This window comes from Callorhinchus milii, unplaced genomic scaffold (assembly GCF_018977255.1).
Source record: "Callorhinchus milii isolate IMCB2004 unplaced genomic scaffold, IMCB_Cmil_1.0 Scaffold3, whole genome shotgun sequence".
Lineage (NCBI taxonomy): Eukaryota > Metazoa > Chordata > Chondrichthyes > Chimaeriformes > Callorhinchidae > Callorhinchus > Callorhinchus milii.
Genome location: NW_024704744.1, coordinates 10,646,532 through 10,667,390, shown reverse-complemented (window position 1 = coordinate 10,667,390; position 20,859 = coordinate 10,646,532). Strand labels below are relative to the sequence as shown.

The 20,859-nt window shown below is 40.0% G+C and overlaps 1 protein-coding gene across 4 annotated transcripts in view; it reads left to right on the top strand.

Annotated features, from left to right (window-relative positions):
• Positions 1–20,859, top strand: part of arhgef10 (Rho guanine nucleotide exchange factor (GEF) 10) — a 144,544-nt gene that overhangs the window by 104,050 nt on the left and 19,635 nt on the right. For all 4 annotated transcript variants that reach the window (XM_042333058.1, XM_042333059.1, XM_042333060.1 and 1 more), the window contains one exon: positions 15,843–15,985. In XM_042333058.1, the coding sequence (XP_042188992.1) occupies positions 15,843–15,985 (143 nt within the window). The remainder of the gene's footprint in view (positions 1–15,842; positions 15,986–20,859) is intronic.

Below are 20,859 nucleotides of genomic sequence, written 5' to 3'. Positions count from 1 at the left end.
AGCTTCCCACATGAAAACTTGATTATTTTCCACATTATCTGGTCACCTCCGACATCAGATATCTTTTCGTGATTCATTTTAATGCAGGGATCTGAGTTTATGGACCCAGACCTTAGTGTTATAACCTTGTACAATTAAAATACCATATGTTCTTGCTGCTGTAGTTGTCCTCATTCAACCTTTTGTTTCTAACCTTTCCAAATGCAAATCAGACTTCTTGGGTGTATGGAGGTTATATTAACTCGGTCATTACATGTAGCAACTTTGATGATATGCCCTGATAATGGCTTCTCTTCTTCATTCTCGCAACCCCCACATACTGTAAGATTAGGTCCAGCTGGATCCTAAGATTTGGCTGTTGCCTGAAGACACCTTCCCTTTAAGAAATTGCTGTGTCCTTCCATGTGAGCCTCCAGATTGCATTTATAAAGTGAATGAAGTTGCTTCACTGCCAATTTCTTTCCTCCAATTGTACAATCAGTACAGACTCAGTTAAGCGCTCATTTATATAAAAAAAAGCTTTCTTTGTTGTATAAACAAAAACATTTCCAGTAGTGATTGGCAAGAAAGAAAGCACTTGTAACAGTGAAACATCATTGAGCTTTAACATTGAGCAGTTAACAGTAGGTACATTCATATGTAGTGACTGCTTTTTGTAAACAGTAGAGATTAAAGCACTAGCCTCGCAAGTGAGAGGACCTGGGTTTGATTCCTGGGCGGGCTGAAATCTTAGGCAAGTTTCCTGACTCCACATGCCTATTTTTATCTGGTAGTAAGCAGGAACCCATTTGTTAGTTGATTGGCAGATCACTTTCTTGGGGTAATAATCCCTTCAAAAAAAAAGGAAGGAACATTTCAAACATGGTTCTAACTGAAATGAAGTGTACAATGACAAAGTAAATACACTTAATATTAAGTATCATATCTTGCCTAGAGTTTGCCTGGCTCAGTTAGTAGCACTCTAACTCTGAATCACAAGGGGTTCCCACATCGAGACTTGAAATTCACAAGTCTAGACTGGCACTCTAATGCGAGGTGAATGTATAAGGTCCCATGGCACTACTTGAAAAGAAAAGGGAGTTTCTCCCAGTGTCCTGGCCAACAATCCCTCAAAGTTAAACTGATCACTCACTCTATGGCCATTGATGCGCAAATTGCTGCTGTGTTTGCCAACAAAATACATGTTCACTGCATTTTATAGTAAAGCCCTTTGATGTCCTTTAAAATGTCGTCAACAACAACAACTTGTACTTATGTAGCACCCCTCATGCAGGGTAGCATCCCAGAGCACCTCCCGACAATTCGAAAGGCTTTGACAATGCTGGCAGATTCTACACGCTGGAAATCGTTTTTGTGGCAGAAAAGAGAAAGCCAAATCTCTTGTAGGGCGCTTTAGTAATGGAAGTGATGAAGAATTTCTATTTCAGAGCTGGCATTAAATATCAGCCTTGGGTATGGGAGCAAGTTTCCATTGACTGGTCTCATCTCCCCCACCCCCAACTACTGGGACCATCCTAATCAACCAGTTAACTTTGGGTGCGGCCCAATCTGTTTGGTCAGAGAGGGGTAAGCAACCAATCCTGAGTTGCTGACTGTTCCTGGCAAGATGTTCCCAATTTAATATTCCTTCTCACCTGTTGCATAAGATGACAAGACCACCTGCCCATGCCCCTGCTGTCCTCGGGGATTGATCTTTCTATATCATGCTCAATAGGATCAACCGTGTTCTGAAATTCTCTGGTAAGATGCCCTCAATGACAAAAGGGCCAGACTGACATTTGGGGTTTGCTACAGACTGCCAAATGAAATGTGGGAAACCATATATTGTGAACTTCCAACAGGCAAAGTTCCACATGAAGGATTCCTCCACAGATTGAGGTCACTGGGTATCAAGGGCAGGACAGGGATGTGGATTTGAAACTGGCTGAAGGGAAGGAAGTAGAGGGTAGTCGTAAAGAGAGCTATGTCACTATGGTCGGAGTTGTTAATCGGGTGCTTCAGGGATCTGTACTGGGATCTCTCTTGTTCCTTGTATATATGAATGATCTGGTTTTGCCAGACCCGTGTAAGATAGTTACTTTTTCAGGAGACACCAAGATGGGGGATGGGGGGTGGGGCCTGTGAAGTCAGAGGATGCAGCAAAGGTCCAATAAAGAGAGCTCAATAGGCTAATGCACATAGGCTGATACAATACAAAATACAATACAAAAAAAAAGTAAAGCGCCTTTCACGTCGGGAGAACGTCCCAAAGTTCTGAGCATCAGGAATTAGGATCCGAGCAGGGGCTGGCGGGGGGGGTGGGTTGGGATCAGGGAGGAGGGAGCATAAGAGAATGACCGAAGGCACGGTCGAAGAGGAGGGTCTTGAGGTTTGCCTTGAAGGAGGCAAGGGAGGGAGCGAGGCAAAGGTAATGTGGGATGAAGTTCCAGATGGCGGGGTCAGAGACGCTGAAAGCCTAACTGCTGATGGTGGAGTGGGCCGAAGTGGAGCAGGACGGAGCTTGCTGAACGGAGGGAGCGGACAGGTTGACAGGTTGATGTCTGGCAAATGAAGTTCAATACTGATAAATGCAAGCTACTGCATATAGGATTCAAGAATAGTAAACACAAGTAATCTAGGGATGGGATATATCTTGCTAAGAGGAAAGCTGAAAGAGATCTAGAGATGTTAGTTGGCTTGTCGCTCACAATGCCAAAACTCCATGTGTCTCCATTTGTGCTTGAGTTTTGTAGCAGCAGAAAAATGTACCTCAATCCAAATTTTCTGAATCTGAAATCCTTTATCCAATCCCCATGAGTCATCTCTGTTCAACAGTGAATGGCATAGACTATACAACACCAAAATAGGCCAAAATAGTCCATGACAATGTTTGTACTCCACATGAGCCACCACACTTCCTATTCCCCACCCACACCCCTCTATTCTCTTCTCCCTTATGTATGCATGAAAGGTGACCCAGGCTAGCTGATCTTTCTTAATAGCTGCCTTTTCAAGTCCTCAATCCTCTGCTGCAGCTCTCTCTAATATCAATAACTACTATCTTTATACACTGGCAAACTAAACTTACATAACAATAGCATCTGTTCCCTGCATAGAAATATTTCCTTGCAATTTCTTCGTCTGTCTACCCCCACCCCCACCGCGCCATTCCACGTTCAATAAAATTAGAGTTGACAGTACAGCTACCAAAATTGCAATAGTAACAAGTTGTGTTTACATCACAGCCTTCACGTAAAGTAATGTCTCGGAGCCATTTACAAGAACGGAGGCAGAACCTAAGCAACAGAGAAGGATAGGCATGCAGTGAGAATTTGTACATGACAACAGAAGACACGCTGACCATCTCACAAAATGAACACATGCTAGTACACGCCAGGGGTGATATGCCACTTTCCTGTGGATTTGCTGTTGGTTGAGTGGTGATAAAACTTTCATTGACTGTAGTGCTAGCTTCCGTCAGAATCAGGGTATTAGTGTAATCTCCACTGTAATTCCCAGACTTTGGAAGATGCCAGATGGTTAGTGGGGAAAGAATCACATGATGAAGTGCACAAATTCCTTAAAGGGATAAATCTCTCAAGGTCTTCTTGCCGCCTTTGGAATACATATGGAGACTCTTTATCTTAATTAACCTTATCTCACTAAGATTGTGCAAGCTCAAAGTATTGATAGTAGTCTACCATCTCTATAGCATGTTCAAATCTGAATTCAAGTCATCTTGGGTGTCTGCCGGGCTCAGTTGTTTGCACTCTCGCTTCTGAGTCGGAAGGCTGTGGTTTAATCCCCACGTCAGGACTTTGAGCTCACAGTCCAGGTTGACACTCCAAAAAATGCCATCCTTCAGAAGAGATACTAACCGAGGAGCTGTCTACCCTTTCGGGTGAATGTAAAAATCCTCATCACTAAGCATCATAGAATAATTTGAAAAGTGAAGATTTTTTCTCCTGGTGTCCTGCCCAACAATCCCCCAGATAAAAAATTGATCATTTACTCGATGGCTGTTTATGGAACATTGCTCTGCACAAACTGGCTCCTACGTTTGCCTACAAAATACACAGTCACTATTACTTTATAGTAATCTTGTCATGAGACATGAGAGGCACTATATCGAACACTATAAGGATTGTTATTCTTATTATCTTTCATAGTGTGCAATGTAAATAATAATCACACCACACCCAATATGAAGGAAGTCCTTTATGTTCAGAAATATCATCTGTTTGAATCTTTGTTTAATCCGGTTATTAGTGGAGCTTGTGCGTTTTCTTTCTGTTAAGTCACAATGATTTTGTTAGGTTTAATTAAACATGGAAATCTGGTCCGCAGTTAGCATTTCACACAATAACCCTCCTGTGAGTCAGGAGCATTGTCAAACAACTCCTGACAGCCTGTGGTAGTCTCGGTTTGAGTCGCTGACCCATTTGCAGCGGTCAGATTAGTCTGTGGTCTATAGTGAGACATAATGAAGTGTAGCACATCCTTGGCTTTGATTGTCAGCCCAGAGATTAAGACGACACACGGGGAGTCGTGAGTTGCTGTTACCCATGAACAGACTGTCGGCTTGATTCTGGTAATCTCCTGTTTGTGCCGCTTATTGACTGAGAGCACGAGGGAAGACATTTAGTATCAGTTCGCTGAACACCGTTCTTTTTCATTCCTTTTAATTTGATTGCGTCATTTGAAGACAGTGAACAAAAAGGACTCTTTACAGCCCTGAATCTCCAAACTGGCCTGTGAAACCATTTGTTACTAAAATTTTAAGATCACGCAACACAGTAGAGAAGTGTTATATTTGTAAGTCATTTGTTTTACAGGAGCTTCACCAGCTTCTGTGTTAAGACCCACTTGCACAATTGTCCAGAATTCTATGCAGTGTTAAATTCTAAGACAAAATAATTGTCCTTGCACTTGACGTAGCACCTTACCACGTCACTGGAATGTCTCACAGCGCTTCACAAGATTTATTATAATGTTCACTGACTGTATATTTTGTAAGCAAACCCAGCAGCCAACTTGCAAACAGCAATGTCCCACAAACCGCCATGAAGTGAATGACTAATTTTATCTGGGCTATCGTTGCCCAGTACACTGGGAAAAACTCCCTTCTCTTTGCGAATAATACCATCGCGTCTTTACTGACTGCCTGAACAGGCAGACAAGACCGTGGTTTAAGGGCCTTCAGCTTATCATAATTATTGTTTCATTATATTTCCATTACTTGCCCCCAAATGCCCAGTCCATACACTTTACCGAAGCACTTTGAGACATTCCCAATGTTATAGGCAATAAATCAAATGCAAGGATTATTTTATATTATTATTTTAAGACAAGGTGGAATTCAGGTTTCTGGCAGATGTGCAAATTTCCCAAGCGGAGGAGGGAATGTTTAAACATGTTTACAAAATGGAACAAAAGCGGGTTTATGTGCCACAGCACCTTTCTTTTACAATTGGAATTCAGAAAATCCAGCGCAAACCTAGGCAGCTTCACTGATTTATTTATTTAGGATGATGGATGGCAAGCTGTAAGGTACAAGGTAATCATTTATGACTTCGATTGAATTATTCCATTTTCATCCACGTTACACAATTATTTATATTGTATACTTTATAGGACTATTAAAACTCTTTATTCGCTCTCCCTCGATGATTCAATGAGTCAATGCTCCATGTGGTGAACTGAGCCGAACATAATAGAGTAGGAGGTCCCTCTGGTCAGTCCTGTCCCCAGTTAGAAAAGAGACTAAATATATATCGTTCAGGAGTCCTAATTCTTTTGTGCCTCGAATTCCACCTTGTCTTAGGTTGCACTTTAAGCAATTCGGGACATACTCACAACATGAAAGACGTATGTAAATGTATTGTAAATATGTCTAATGTGGACTGCCAATTTAAGATTACAGTGGATTGTGGAAAATTCTTCAATTCATTCTTGATTGGAAATAATTATTTTTAGGAACAGTTGAAAATCTGCTTCCAAACTAAGACTAAAGTTACGATTTCAAGACAAAATTATTTTACAGCCTAAGAACTAGGAATGTTTGATCTATTCACTATCTGGTAACGTCTGGGACGTCCTCCCGACGTGAAAGGTGCTATACAAATGTAATTTTGTTGTTGTTGTCTGCTAGAAAAAGATGTGTGGATATTGGGTGAGAACAAGATTCAATTCAGTTGTGATGGGTTCCATGGTCAAATAATAGTTTGCACTGCTCAATATATTCTCCAACAACTTGCGTTTATACAGGGTAGCATCCTGGAGTTGCTTAACAATGGCATCGTATGACGCTGAGCTGTGAAGAATGGGGAGGTGACCATAGGCATCGTTGAAGAGGAAGGTCTTCAGATCCAATCTGGATATGGGGAAAGAGGGGGCAAGGCAGGAAGATTGAGGCAAAGAGTTCCAGAGACTCAGGGCGCAGTGGCTGATAGCATGGCTGGCGATGGTAGAGTGGACAGGTTGAGGGATGTGCAGGAGGCTGGAGCCCGTTGAGCAGTGGAGGTCGGTAGAGGAGTGGCGGTCGGTAGAGGAGTGGGGGTCGGTAGAGGAGTGGGGGTCGGTAGAGGAATGGGGTGAGAGCAGATTGTAGAGGTTGCTTTCTGCAGTTTTTAATTGGAACATACTACAATAAGTTACCAAAGTAGCTCTCCTATTAGATACCAAGAGACAAGCATTAGGTTGCTCAGCTTCACAAAGAGATGGTTTCTATTCGAAAGAAACCCTTGTTAAGTTGGAAGAGTCAGGAATGCCCACAGGCTGAAGGCTAGAGAGATTGATTTATATTTGTTTTTTAAGAGCTGGCCCTTTGCAGAATAATCCTAAATAGGCTGCAACGCGAGGACATAAAATCAGCCATTTGAAATTAAACAAAAAGCTGCGTTGAATTTACTGTAAGGAAATGTTCTGTTCCTAGCACGGAATGAAAGGCGAGTTAAAAGAGAAAAAAAAGGGGCCAAAAGCCAAGTTTGAATTGGGTATAAAAGCAGTAAATAAGACCCAAACACAAAAGAATCTCTTTAGCAACAAAAAAACATTGCTCCAAGAATGTAGAACGTGTTTAAAATGAAACCAATGCACAGAATCCAACTGTTCTCAGTACAGAGAAACAGTAGAGACCTAAAGTTGCTAAAAGTGGGTTTCACAGTGGAGCTGGTACTCTACAGAAGTCCAGCAGCCTGTGTGCCAACTGAGGGACACAGAGTTCAAACCACAAAATATAGCCACTCTACTTCACAGTATTTCCCTTGAAGCGCTTTGAGATGCCCTCCTAATGTGAAAGGCACTATATTAAATTCGAGGATTATTATAAATAATCCTTGAATTTGATTTACTGTAATGCCTTACCACGGTGTCAAGATGCTTCAAAGCACTTCACAGAATTTTAATGTGAAGTGTAATGACTTGTATTTGCAGGCAGACGGATCAACAACAAATTGCATTTAGACAGCACTTTTCAAGTCAGGAAAGCTCAGTTTGGTTGGGATACTCTTAAGCAGAGTGATGGGTTTCCACATGTGTCAGACACCCGGCTGACCAAAAAAACAGTGGATGACCAATTTTATTTGGGGAAATAGGAGAACATTTCTGAGAGTAGCACAAACATCTCCCGACATCCCACCTGATACGTTTCACTGAAATTAAGGGCTCAGTTATTTTTTCCTTTTGAAGTAAAATGTGTCACTGATTTTGTGATACCTGCAGTGAGGACTGCAGTTCGAATTGGGTTTACTACACTTTTCAAAGCTGAAAATACAGTAATTTCTGATAGACTCAATACTGAGGCACATCTGAGATAGACAACTCAGGTGTCAGCCTGACTCTTGTCTCTGAGTCATCAGGTTGTGGGTTCAAACCCCATTACACTTTAAAGTAAAATCCTGTGAAGCAGGATATGTTCTTGTAATGTGAAAGGTGCTATATCAAATGTAATTACATTACCTTCCCTACACCCCTGCTCCCCACCCTCTTCTTATCCTTTAATGTCTACTTCCAAAACAGTTATCCATCTATTTCTTGAACCAATTGATAATCCTAAACCTCCTGTTGTTCAGATATTTCTTGGATCTTCAAATAAGTTGAAATGTCCTTCTTTATTTGTTATAGTTATTAAAGTATCGCTTTAAAATCTGTTACACAATAACTAATTGAACATGTAGTTTTTTTATGCATTTCATTTTAATTTTTCTAAAAGTCTTACTTTACTGCATTGGACGTCTGTGCAGTTACATCATTCAGTTGCTTTCAGGTACGCTTTTGGCATTTTTGTGCAGTTATTTTTAGACATCTACAGTGTGGAGCGGATTGCGTAAGACGAGCTCTGTTAGACTGAAACATACGTACACTGCAGAGGGATTCAATACAACACAACAGGTCTGTACTGAAAGCAACTTTTTCTCCACTTTGAAAGGAAATCTGGCACAACGGGCCTTTCATTACCCATAGAAAGCAGAGAGAGAAAGCCATTTGATCCATTGTGTCTGCACCAGTGCTAGCTCCCCCACTGGAGCTGTATTAATCCTTGCATTTGATATCAAGCCTTATCACGTCTTCAAGACCTCAAAGCGCTTCACAAGTGAGTTGACTATAATTTGTAGGTGAAAGGTGGCAGCCAATTGCGCACAGCAGTGTCCGACAAATAGCCATGGATTGAGTGACCAAATTATTATTACTATTATTTTTTTGAAGGGATTATTACCCCCAGAAATGTAATCCACCAATCGGTTTCCTACTCACTGCTTGGTAAACAGAGGCGTGTGTGTGGAGTAAGGAAACTTGAGTAAGGTTTCGTCCTGCCTGGGAATCAAACCCAGGTCCTCTCGCTTGGAGGTGAGCAAGCTATCCAATATGCTATATCTATCTGCTCTATCGCCATTACTATCAGGACTTCACAGCGTATTTTCTTTGAGCACTATGGTACATTAAACCAAGGGATCTTGAACGTGCAGCTTAAATGGCTACAATTTTGGATGTTACTGTGATTTAACCGCTAGTCACACTTTCATTCAAATATGCTCATTTGAACGAGAGTGAGAATTGCACGTTTTATTATATTATATTATTTTCTTTAGTAGCAGCCCTAGATGTTGGGTGTGTTTTGCTTTTTCTCAAACCAATTGTTAAAGGCAACTGCTTAAGGAAGAAAAACAGCTGATAATAATCACATCATATACCGCAGCCCCCAATGAACCTTCTGAAATGTATTTTTTTCTGGTAGGGCCATGATTCAATACCGTGTGTGCGTGCTTTTTCTTTAGCAGACCAAATACTGTGTCATTTTTCAGCTCGTCACTGAGAATAAACAGTATTGTGGGATCGAAAGAGTTAAACCAAGGCTTGTGAACAGAAACTGATCTGTACATTTCAGCTAGGAACGAAACACAAAGGTCTCCTGTGAAAGCAGTATTTGTAGTCTTGAAGAGTATTAAACCAAAGGCCTAATTATATATCCAAGCACTTCCAGCCGTACTACAGAATTTATTGAGTTTTTTTCTGACATAAAAGTTGCTTAGTGGCCTGCTCTATTCCATGGCGGTTTTGTGCATGAGGGGACTGAGATTAACTGTGTAGGTACTGAAGCATCCACAATACTGTGTTTGTTGAAATGATAAGTATAGCTTTGGTGCTGTGGTCAAAGTATGAAAGGAAAGGTGGCTGGATGCAATTAAGTTGTTTCATTCACAAAAGGAAATCTTTGAAGGTGGCAGAACAGGTAGATAAAGCTGTTAAAAAAGCATACGGTATACTAGGCTTTATAAATAGGGGCATAGAATACAAAGTCAGGAAGTTATGATTATCTTTTATAAAACACTGGTTAGGCCTCAGCGAGAGACTGTTCAGTTCTGGGCACCACACTTTAGGAATGATGTCAAGGCATTGGAGAGGGTGCTAAGGAGATTTACCAGGACGGTACCAGGAATGAGGGACTTCAGTTATCAGGAGAGGTAGAGAATTTAGGATTATTCTCATTGGAGCAGAGAAGGTTAAGAGGAGACTCAATAGAAGTTTTCAAAATTATGAGGGGATTCGATAGGGTGAACAAAGAGAAACTATTTCCACTGCCGGGTGGGTCGGTAACCTGAGGACACTGATTTAATATAGTTGTTGAAAGAGGAGAGATGAAGAGAATTTTTTTTTACACAGCAATTTGCTGAGATCTGGAAATGCATTGCCTGAAAGGATGGTGGAAGCCGATTCGATAACATCTTTTAAGAGAGAAATAGATAATTATTTGGGGAGGACAAGTTTGCAGGGCTATGGGGAGAGGAGAGTGGGAGTGGGATTAAATTGGATAGCTCTTTTCAAAGAGCCAGCACAGACACGAAGGGCCGAATGGCTTCCTTCTGTGCTGTATATTTCTACGAATCTATGATTCTTTGAATTTTTGGACCCGTTGCTATAAAACTCAGACTCCAGTGTTGTGACTGCAGGATATCCTATTTTCAGACAAAGCGACAATGACTTAATATACCAACCTTTAAAGGATGACCCTGTGAAGTCCCAAAGGGGACATTCCAGAAACGCTTTCTTTCCTATTTGCACTTTCTTTCCTATTTACACAGAGGATATCTGATCCAATAGGTTGCTGCACCAAGTGCGTTGTTCCATTACGTTTTCCAATTTCCCTGTAGAAACTTTTCTTTTGCTAGTCTGCACAATTGCGAATCGGATATGATTAATTCGTGCTGGCGTGTAGTTGGCACAAACTAGCGAGTGAGACTTTGCCCTTGTCTCTCACCTTTGTTGGCACTGACACAAAATTGACTTCCCAGTGTGCAGGCCTCGAGTTTCCCACAGGACAGAAGTGAAGTCAGGCAGCAAGTTAGCAAACTCCTTCGTACGTAGATTAACAGCAATGTTGGCAGAAGCCAGCAATTAATGTGACACGAGTCCAAAAATAATATCCGGTATTTGGGGTAGGAAAGCAATGTGAATATATATGTGGTGGTAGGAGGTGAGGAGGGTGGAAAGAGGAGTTTGTCCAAATGGTTATAATTTTGGTTCTGTTGGTAATGGAAAGATGGAATTAAAAAGATCTGCCATGATCTAATAAATTGTGGCACAAGCTCAACAACAACAACTGCATTTATATATCAACCTTCAGGCAGGGTAGCATCTCAATGGAATGAATGGGCTCCTCCTGTTTCCATGTACCAATGGGGTAAAATCTGTGATATTCTTTAAAGCTTTTCCTGATTTTAATGAAGAAAAGCTTTAAGGATACCAGCAGGTGACATCTCTTTCCTGATAAGTGTGTTTGGTCCTCTCAATAATTGTGCAACTCTGAGGCGAGAGTGGTTTTGTGTTTTGTAGGCCCTGTGTTTCGCTGCTGGTATAGATTTTTTTTGGGTTGTATTCATTTTCCAAGTCTGACTTGTCTAGGAGATAGAGAGATGGCTGAAACTCTTCCTGTTCAAGGCTGAAAAAAAGAAAATTTTAGTTATCAATCCAGAAGATTCGGGACCAGCCCACCTGATCTCGGCAGCTTGATTGCTGGAGAAGCAAACTTGGGTTCAGATGGTCTTTGAGCCGTTCATTCTGATGTGGCTCTGATGATGAATTGCATTTATCAGACGTTCTCCTGATGTGAAAGGTGCTGTATAATGTAAAATTGTTGTTGCTGTTGTTCTATCAAATGTCCAGGGGAGGGTAAGGATTAATAAACAAGGTTTCCCTTGAGTGGAAGGTGATCCAAGTTAATTTTGATGGTTGACTTGACCATCCAGTCTGGTTCAACAATGAATTTTGGAGATGTAGCCATGTCCTCATCATTGATGGGATTGGGAGATACAGACTCTGTATGCCAGAGGCTTAATAGATATGGCAGTGTTAACTAAACAAGCATGGTGAAGCTTACCAATACTTCCTGCTGATAAACCTCGCTCATCATTTGCCCATCTTTGCAGCCTCTGCTATTCTGCTCAGCTCATCAGCATTACTCATCCATGGTGTCAGCATAAAGAAACCACTGAAAACAAAAGGCAAAATACTGCAGTTACTGGAAATCTGAAATAGAAACAGAAGTCGCTGGGAATATTCAGCAGGTCATCTGACAAAAGGTCATCAACCTGAAATGCTAATTCACTTTCCTCTCTCCATAGATGCTGCTTGACCTGCTGAGTATTCCCAGCGACTTCTGTTTTTATTAAAGAAACCACTGTGTTGAGCAGAGAATTTGCTCAGCAATGCCTATCGATATCCTTACATCCTCCTTGAAAAGAATTGCATACAGTTTTGTTCTCTAAGGATGTACCAGTGATTGACATAGCACTAATCGGTTTTGCCAGATCCTATTCCACATCTTGGCTGCTCTTGCAAATGGGAAACCAATCTAATCTTTAGTGGCTAATCTAGTAATCTAATCTTTAAGGTTTTCTGCTTTTCTTCTTATGTCGCCAGTTTGTAATCTGAAACTCACATTATCCACAATTGGTATAATTTGTGCTTTCATGTCTTTCATCAGCTTTTTCAGTTTCATTAGGGATTTTTTTCAGTTCGGAAATTTTCGTAAGTATTCATAGGTGATTTCCAGCATTCATTTGTTTTCCACGTATTAAAAGAAACACAACCGAGGGTATTTGCTGCCTTTGGCCACACGTCTCGATTCCGAAGTGACATAATGTTTGCTGGCCTTCACTGGAATCATTTGCTGGCACTGTTCACTACTCCTGAGGTGTGGTGGCAGTGGTATGTATTTCTGATGGGATTTTCCTTACAGACACACACTGCTGAGGTCAATAACTTCATTGATCAGTGGAATTTCACCACATGTTTCCTTCCCTATGATTTCACTAGCGTCACAGTATAGACACGGACATGCTCAATCCCAGTAAAGGCTGTACAGTGAGGATGGGGTTTGTCTTACATATGGTCTGGCAGGTGGTTTGGACACCATGCACTGAGATTATTACTAAACTCTAACAGGGAAGAACAGAAACTTTGAGCAGATGTTTGTCATTCAGAGCAGATTTATGAAATAATTTTACAACCGTTTTAAGAATAATAGTAATTATTATAATCCTTGCATTTGATGTAGCGCCTTATCACATCTTTGAGACCTCACAAAGTGCTTCACAGAATATACTGCAAAGTTGATTGATGGTAAATTTTGTGGGCAAAATATTGTAATGATAATTATAATCCTTGCATTTGATATAGAGCCTTATCATGTTGTCAAGATGTCTGAAAACACTTCACATGATATACTGTAAAGGGGATTGACTAGGAATGAACATCTCAGAGCTTCACAGTGACCATTGGGGATCCCTGAGCAGAGAGAAGGAGAGGGGAACCATAGAAACATTTCCTTAGAAACAAATGAGCAAAATAGCAGGTCTCCTGTGTGATTCATTATTGGGATCATAGCAGCACAGAGAAAAAATGGAAAAGTTGATTCCTAATCTAAGGGCTAGAACACCCATAAACATCTTGCAAATGAACCACACATTTGTAGTATCCATCGTACCATCTTCTGTGGCAAAATCTCAACCCTGATTTATCCAAAATGAATAAGAGCAACTTATTCCCCTACGAAAAACAGGTACTACAGTTTATATTGTATCCTACAAAGCGCTTTTAGACGTCCTCCTAATGTGAAAGGCGTTATACCAAATGTAAGCATTATTATTAAAACTTAGACTGATCACCAGCTTTGCATCAAGCTCTGCCACTGTTAAGGGCTCTGATACACTAATAAAAATAATAAGCCTTGCAATTGATATAAGCGTCTTATCACATCGTAGAGACATTTCAAAGGGCTTCACAGAATGTATTGTAAAGTTCACTACCTGCTTGAAGGGCGCTATATAAATTCAATTGCTGTTATATTGACCGTCAAAGGATAGAAATATGGTTTTGTTTTGTACATGGAAAATGATGTAAGAATGGAACAAATCACCAGAGAAAATATAAATGTCTCTAGAAATTATATGGTGGAGACAGTACACTCTGAACACATTTTGTTTGTCTGCTTTTTTTCAAATGAAAGTGGCTTTTATAGGATGATTTCTATGGGCTGACCTAAGCCCCCTAAGTTTTAAGTCACTGCATTATTTGTACTTCCTGTGATTTGCATTCAGGATGATTTTGAGAAATCTGCTTTAATTGTGATGAGATATGTATATTTGTGGAGAATTACTGGATCCGTTTGCAGATACTTGTTGATTCTGTTCCTGTAGTACTCCACTGTCAATTTCGCCACAAAACACACAGTCACTACAATTTACAGTATATTCTGTAAAGCACTTGAGACTTCTTCCCAACATGAAAGGTACCAAACCAAATGTAAGGATTGTTATTATTAACTGTGATTTTAATTTGTAAAGCATAATGTTTTAAAAGCATAATTTTGGTTCGTCTTCCACATCTTATAAAATGATGGAATGCCATTTTCCCTCTTGCACTTTTCACCCTGGTGATGTTATGCACTATGGCCTTTCACGCGGTTTCTCAACTTTAAAAACATTACGCTGGTAGGGTTACTATTGGAACAATACGTCATCGGTAAGGTAAAATATCTCACGAGAATATTGGTAACAATGTTAGTGACATGAGTTACTGGTGTCAGTAAATCATAAGCCATTTGGGTTTTAAAGAGAGATTATGGAACTGTTAGAGATGCTCTTTCTTCAGACAACTGAACAGTGTTTTACTGATTCCTAACCTTTGCGTGCGTCATTAAAAAACGAGTCTCACTTGTCATTCTTTGTGGTTTTGGTAGATGTTAAATAGCACGATCTAGAAAATGGTCAGGAAATTTTTCCAGTATCCTGGATAACAATCATCCAGCATTCAAATGAACTGAAAGCCAGATAACTAGGTTGGTCTGTTTGCGAGATGTTTTTCGAATGATAAAACAATATTGTGTTAAAAATTCTATCTTGGGTTGAGATTTACTCTCATTTACGCAACATTTTAAGGCATCCAGAATTCGGTAGATTTCTGAATTTAGTCTGAACTTTGAAGTTTGATTTTGGTAAGTTCTTCAAATAAATTTACAGAAAATACAGCCTCAAAATTAAGGCTGTGCTTAAGAATTTGCTAAATCCTGTACTCTCTAAAATGCTACTACATAAATACGGTAAATCTAGTCCCGGGTGGAATTTCTCCTCCAATGGGAATACACTTGATGTAATTATTACATCAAAGCCATTATGAAATGTTGCAAATTTATTCCCTAAATCCTCTTTATCCACTATGTAATTTTTCAGCTACCTTTCCTTCCCCTCTCCCCTCCACATTAGGCTCTCGGACAGCTGTCTGAAGCACTTTAAGTCCTGCTTTGAGATGTGCTTCCATTGTGAAAGGCACCATGTAAATATAAATTGTTGTTGATATCAAACACAACTATTAAACTAGATAAATGGTGGGAGATATCAAGCCTCGAACATGACGTTTGAAATCAACAACAACAAATAACATCTATATTTGATTTGAAATTGCACTGAAATCAAGTGGGATAAAGCAGCTTAGTGGCTCAGCTCCTCAAGAGATTTCTGGGGAAAAAAAACAATCTATAAAACTGCTGTTTTTTGTCAGTTCATGAGAACGACAGGCCTTTCTTTTGTCTGTGCTTATGGGACACTGCTGTGCGCAATTGGCTGCCGTGTTTCACAAACAAAATATAGTAAATTCACTTTACAGTATATTCTGTGAGCACTTTGAGACATCTCAACAAGAACAACAAATTACATTATTATAGTGCCTTTCACGTCTGGAGGACGTCCCAAGGTGCTCAACGATGTGATAAGACATTATATGAAATGCAAGGATTATTATTGTTCGCAGCAACTTTATGGTGGGTAGAACTTTTGGTGCAATAATTTCTCACATTTGTTTTTTTGAAGATGGAACATGGAAGTCGGAGTCACCCAAAGTCCTGAAGCTCAGTGACCTGCCAGTGAAGATCATGCTTGGAATGGAAGAATCCCTCTGGGCAGCTTCTGGAGGGCAGGTTTTCATCATCAACACGAGGACTCACACTGTGGAGGTACTTTGAAACCTATCTTTTTTATATACTTTTAGGACAAAAGGATCTAATTTGCGGTATTTCTTAACTTGGTTTTCCTTAAAAAGGGTTCTGAATCGCCCCCATTCCACCCCGGATCACCTCCAGAGAATCCAGGAATACGCAAATTCTCCCAAATCATTAGGGCGACTCTTCATTAAATCTATGCCTTTATGGCTTATGTCCTTGGGTGTTTGTGGGACATTGCTGTGTGCAAATTGGATACCGTGTTTGTTTACAAAATACATTTCACTTTACAATAAAATCCTGTGAAGCGCTCAGACATATGCTCCCGACATAAAAGGCGCAATATTAAAGGCAAGGATTTAGGATTATTATTCATTATTATTATTATCCATTGTTTAGCCTTTCCCACCAATGCAAAATTGCTGCTTTAAGGGTAAAAATGTTTAAGATGTTCTTGTCTTAAACGAGCTCTTATGTGCTTATATTTATTCAATTTTGCTAGTGATTTATGATAAACTGTGGCAATCTGTGGCCTCCAGTAGAGCTAGCCTATAACTTCACAACTCCCTATAAATGTTGCCTAATTGACTGCAGTGGCAAACGATGGTCAAAGTTGCCCATTTACAACCTGCAATAAATACTGCTGGAATGGTGTGTTTAACCCAACCCAATACTCTCAAAGGCATATAATCACAACTCAGGGATTTGGAAATCTCAGCGATAAAAGGAAAAAACTGTTAATACTGAGAATCTATGGGTCAGTCCATCTCTTCAGGTGCAACCCTTTCCTCATGGATTATAACGAGGATCATGGCTGAACGGTTGATCTTATCTTTCTCTTTCACAAGCTCTTGACCTGCTGTGGAATTCCATCACACTTTGTGCTTTCTAAATCTCATCTTGTGTTTATTTGTTCAGTGCCACAGATCGCTGGAGCCACACAATATTCACGTTAAATGTTTTTGTTCTTTTCATCTTGTGGAATGTTAGATACATGGTAACAGGATTCCTATTTGTTAGAAACAGAAAGGCTTTGTGTGTTGGGTGCAAAGTAGCTTTCAAGCGATGCTGAGCAAACTCAGCAAAGGCTTTGTAGTTTTGTTGGCGAATACATAGCATAGAGGTGAAAAATGCAGCAGGTGATGTGATAATTATCATTGGCAATAATTATCACTTGGCTGAAAAGTGCAAACAAAATCTGTCGTTAGTTGTGGACAGATTTGGGAGTGAACATCCCTATTTCTCCCTCACCCCCTTCCACTTTGAGACAGCAGTGTGGATGCAGGCCAGTATTGGTCTCTGAGAACTGTTATCTTTGTGTCACCTCCCACGTTTGGAATCTTTCAGTCAGTGTTTCGCTGTTCAGTGCAGTGAGAGGGTTTGATATTAAATTAAATAATCCTTGCATTTTGTAAAGATCTTATCACATCTCCGAACCATCTCAAAACACTTCACAGGATTTACTCTAAAGTGTAGTGACTTTGTATTTGTAGGCAAACGCAGCAGTCAGTTTACACACAACATATTCCACAAACAGCCATGAAGGTGAATGATCAATTTTATTTGGGGGACTATTGCCCAGGACACTTGGAGAAATTCTCTTCCCTTGCCAAATAGTGCCAAAGGATCTTTAACATCCAGTTGAACCACAGATGAGATCTCATTTTAACATCTCATCCAAAGGATAGCACCTCTGACAATGCAGCACTCCCCCAGGATTGCACTGGATTATTATCATAGACTGTGATTGCAAGGTTCCAACGTGTTACCAACTGAGCCAAATGGCAGTGCCTCTGTGGTGAGTTTGACTGAGGTTGAGCCAAACACTTGTACTGAAGTCAGGTGGGAGTTCCGTTCACTCCCAAAATGGTTGATAACTAGAGACATGTCTGAATTGCATGTTTAGTGTTATGCTAATTGTCCCTAATAATTAGGTAATACATCACGTACCACACATTGCATCTCAACGTGCTGCAAAACCTGCCAACCAGCAGTCAGACTTATTCAAAATAAAGTGGGTGATTATTTTTCAATACATTTTTGATCCCGATTCTTGTATCTATTTTCATAAACACCTGTTCATCTGTTGGGGAATTTTTTTTAGGAATAGTACGTTGTTTCATGGCGGGTTTTATGGTAGATTCAGCCATTGGCAGAAGTATGCTATGGGCTGGAATTTCCATTTATTCTTTAGACCATTTTGTCCTATAATTTCCACAGTTGTGGAAAATCCAGTCTGAATGTGGAAACTGTATTTTTTTAAAACTGGTTTCAAATTAAGACTGAATTTAAGAATGTTCACAATTCTGTGAGGTCTAAGATAAACTGGCCTTACAGGTTATGCTTAGATGGAATTTCAGGCCATTTAAATACAGTATTGAGAACACACGAGTATAAATCTCCTGACTCATCCTTATCTGCTCTGTAGTAGTTATTGTGCGCAGGCTGTGATTATAGAATGGTAGACGTTTACAGCACTGAAGAAGGCTATTCAGCTCATTGTGATTTTGCCAATTCTGAAAGAAGCAATCCATTCTGCACAATTCCTCTGCCCTTTCCCCTTAAGCACTCATATATCTTGTTTAAATATTTGTCTTTTAAAAGCTATTATGCATTCAACTTCAACTAACCACAGTTTTTGTAATTATGCTTCCATTTGTCTCGGTGCCAATAACAGTGAAATGTCTCAAAGCACTTTACAGGGAATTGCTGTCAAGTGTAGAGACTGCATATTTAGCCATTCGTGGCAGCCAATTTTCACCCAGCAATATCCAACAAACAGCTATGAGGTAAACGAACGATTTTACTGGAAGGATGTTTGGCCAGGATACCAGGAGAAACTTGTTACCCTTTTCGAATAATGCGATATGACCAATAATGTCTGCCTGAACAGGCAGTCTGTCTCATACAAAGGGCAGCATTTCTGGTAATGTAGCACTTCCCCAGCACTGTCCTGGAGTGTCAGTCTACAACAACAACAACTTGCATTTATACAGCGATTGACATGGAGCATTTCAGCCTACACTGAGCTATAAATCCTAGCATGTGACTTGAATCCACAACCTTCTAATACAGAGTTCTACCAACTGAGTGAGCCAAGCTGACACGAGCATATTTCCCTGTTTTCAAAGTCACCGTCTCTTTGATGGTACCTTTGGTCAACGTCTCAAGCTCCCCTTCATCGATCTTCATCATCTTCGTGAAACACTTTGAGACATTAACCCAAATTAAGCTCATATCTTATGTAAGCACAAGTTACTGTTGTTGTTAAATAGAAATACTGTTTCAAACTTGGCAGAGGTTTGATGTCAGCCGCAGGCTCAGCACAATGCGAACTGGCATTCTTTTCATTCTTGGTTGTTGATCTTGAGTCGTCCTTGTTTCCTAACGAAGGACTCAGTGCATTGAGAGTGCTTCTCTATCCCTTCCCTTTTTCCCCCTGTAAGTCAAGTCAATATACAAAAGTTGTACTTACACAGGTAGGACCTGGTGTGTTCTGCAGTAACTATGGAGCCATGAATCTTTATGTATTGTTTGAAAATTTGTGAACTTTTACTTCAATTGCATTTGAACAATGCCCAAATTAAGCTCATATCTTATGTAAGCACAAGTTACTGTTGTTGTTAAATAGAAATACTGTTTCAGACACTGTTTGCTTCCCAGTGCCACACCAGTAGCATTTCATTACATGGGATTTCGGCCTTTCGATTAATTAGTTATGGGAGACTGATGCCGATATTTAAGTGACATTTCCTTGAATCCATCAATGACATTGGTAGACAGGCCTGAAACATTAAGTCAGGAAACTAGCTTTAAGTGCTATAAAAGCAATCTGTCTTATTACATAAACAGCGCAGTTTCACAGACTGTTCTTGTTACTGAATTTCAGTGGGGCTTTTCAGGCAGATCGCACTAATACAACACTCGTAACTTAAGACTGTGTGGACCCAAGTCTTTACTGTACAAGAGCACCCATGGGATGGGAGGGTGTTAATTGTCAGGGGCAGAGGTAAAACAGGGGTGTAATGAAAAGGTGAAAATTATAGCTGTTCCATTGTATCTTCATCAAAAAAGAAATTGCATTTATTTTAAAGAAATTGCATAATAATAATAATCCTTGCATTTTGATATAGCAGTTTTCACGTCTTCTAGACGTCCCAAAGCGCTTCACAGAATATACTGTAAAGTGAATTAACTGTATATTTGTGGGCGAACGCGGCAGCCAATTGCGCACAGCAATGTCCCACAAACAGTCGTAGATTGAAAATGACCAATTTATTATTGTTTTTCTTTTTTTGGAGGGATTATTATTAGACGTGTGGAGTAAGGAAACTTGCCCAAGGTTTCGCCCTGCCTGGAATTGAACTCAGGTCTCTCACTTGCAAAGCAGTGCTCTAACCACTGAGCTACAGGACTCCACATAACTGCACAGGGTGAAACTGAATGTTGGGGAGAGACCGTATTGAAAAGTTGCCAATTCAGCAATGTTAATGATTATTAAGAGCACTGAGGAAGCTAGCAATACATTCAGATGAAACGTGGGTATTTCATAACTGAATTTTACTGAACTGATGCCTTATTTATATTCCAAACCCACTCATGAAGGTATTAACCAGATTCTCCAATATAAACTCTTTAAATGCAAAGTGTGTTAATGTGAAACAGTACAAAAGTTTATTGTTGTGCAATTATTTCCCCAGGATAGCTGTATTGTAAACAGGCTAGTATAAATTTCCTGTCTCCTTGCTAATGTAATTAATGCATTTTGTGGCCAATTTGTTCATTTAAATTATGATTTCTGTTCATGTAACAACACAAATGATAATCTAATGTAAGTATATATGTGTGCGCTGGTCAGATTCTATTTGCATTTGTGCTCTCATTTTTGA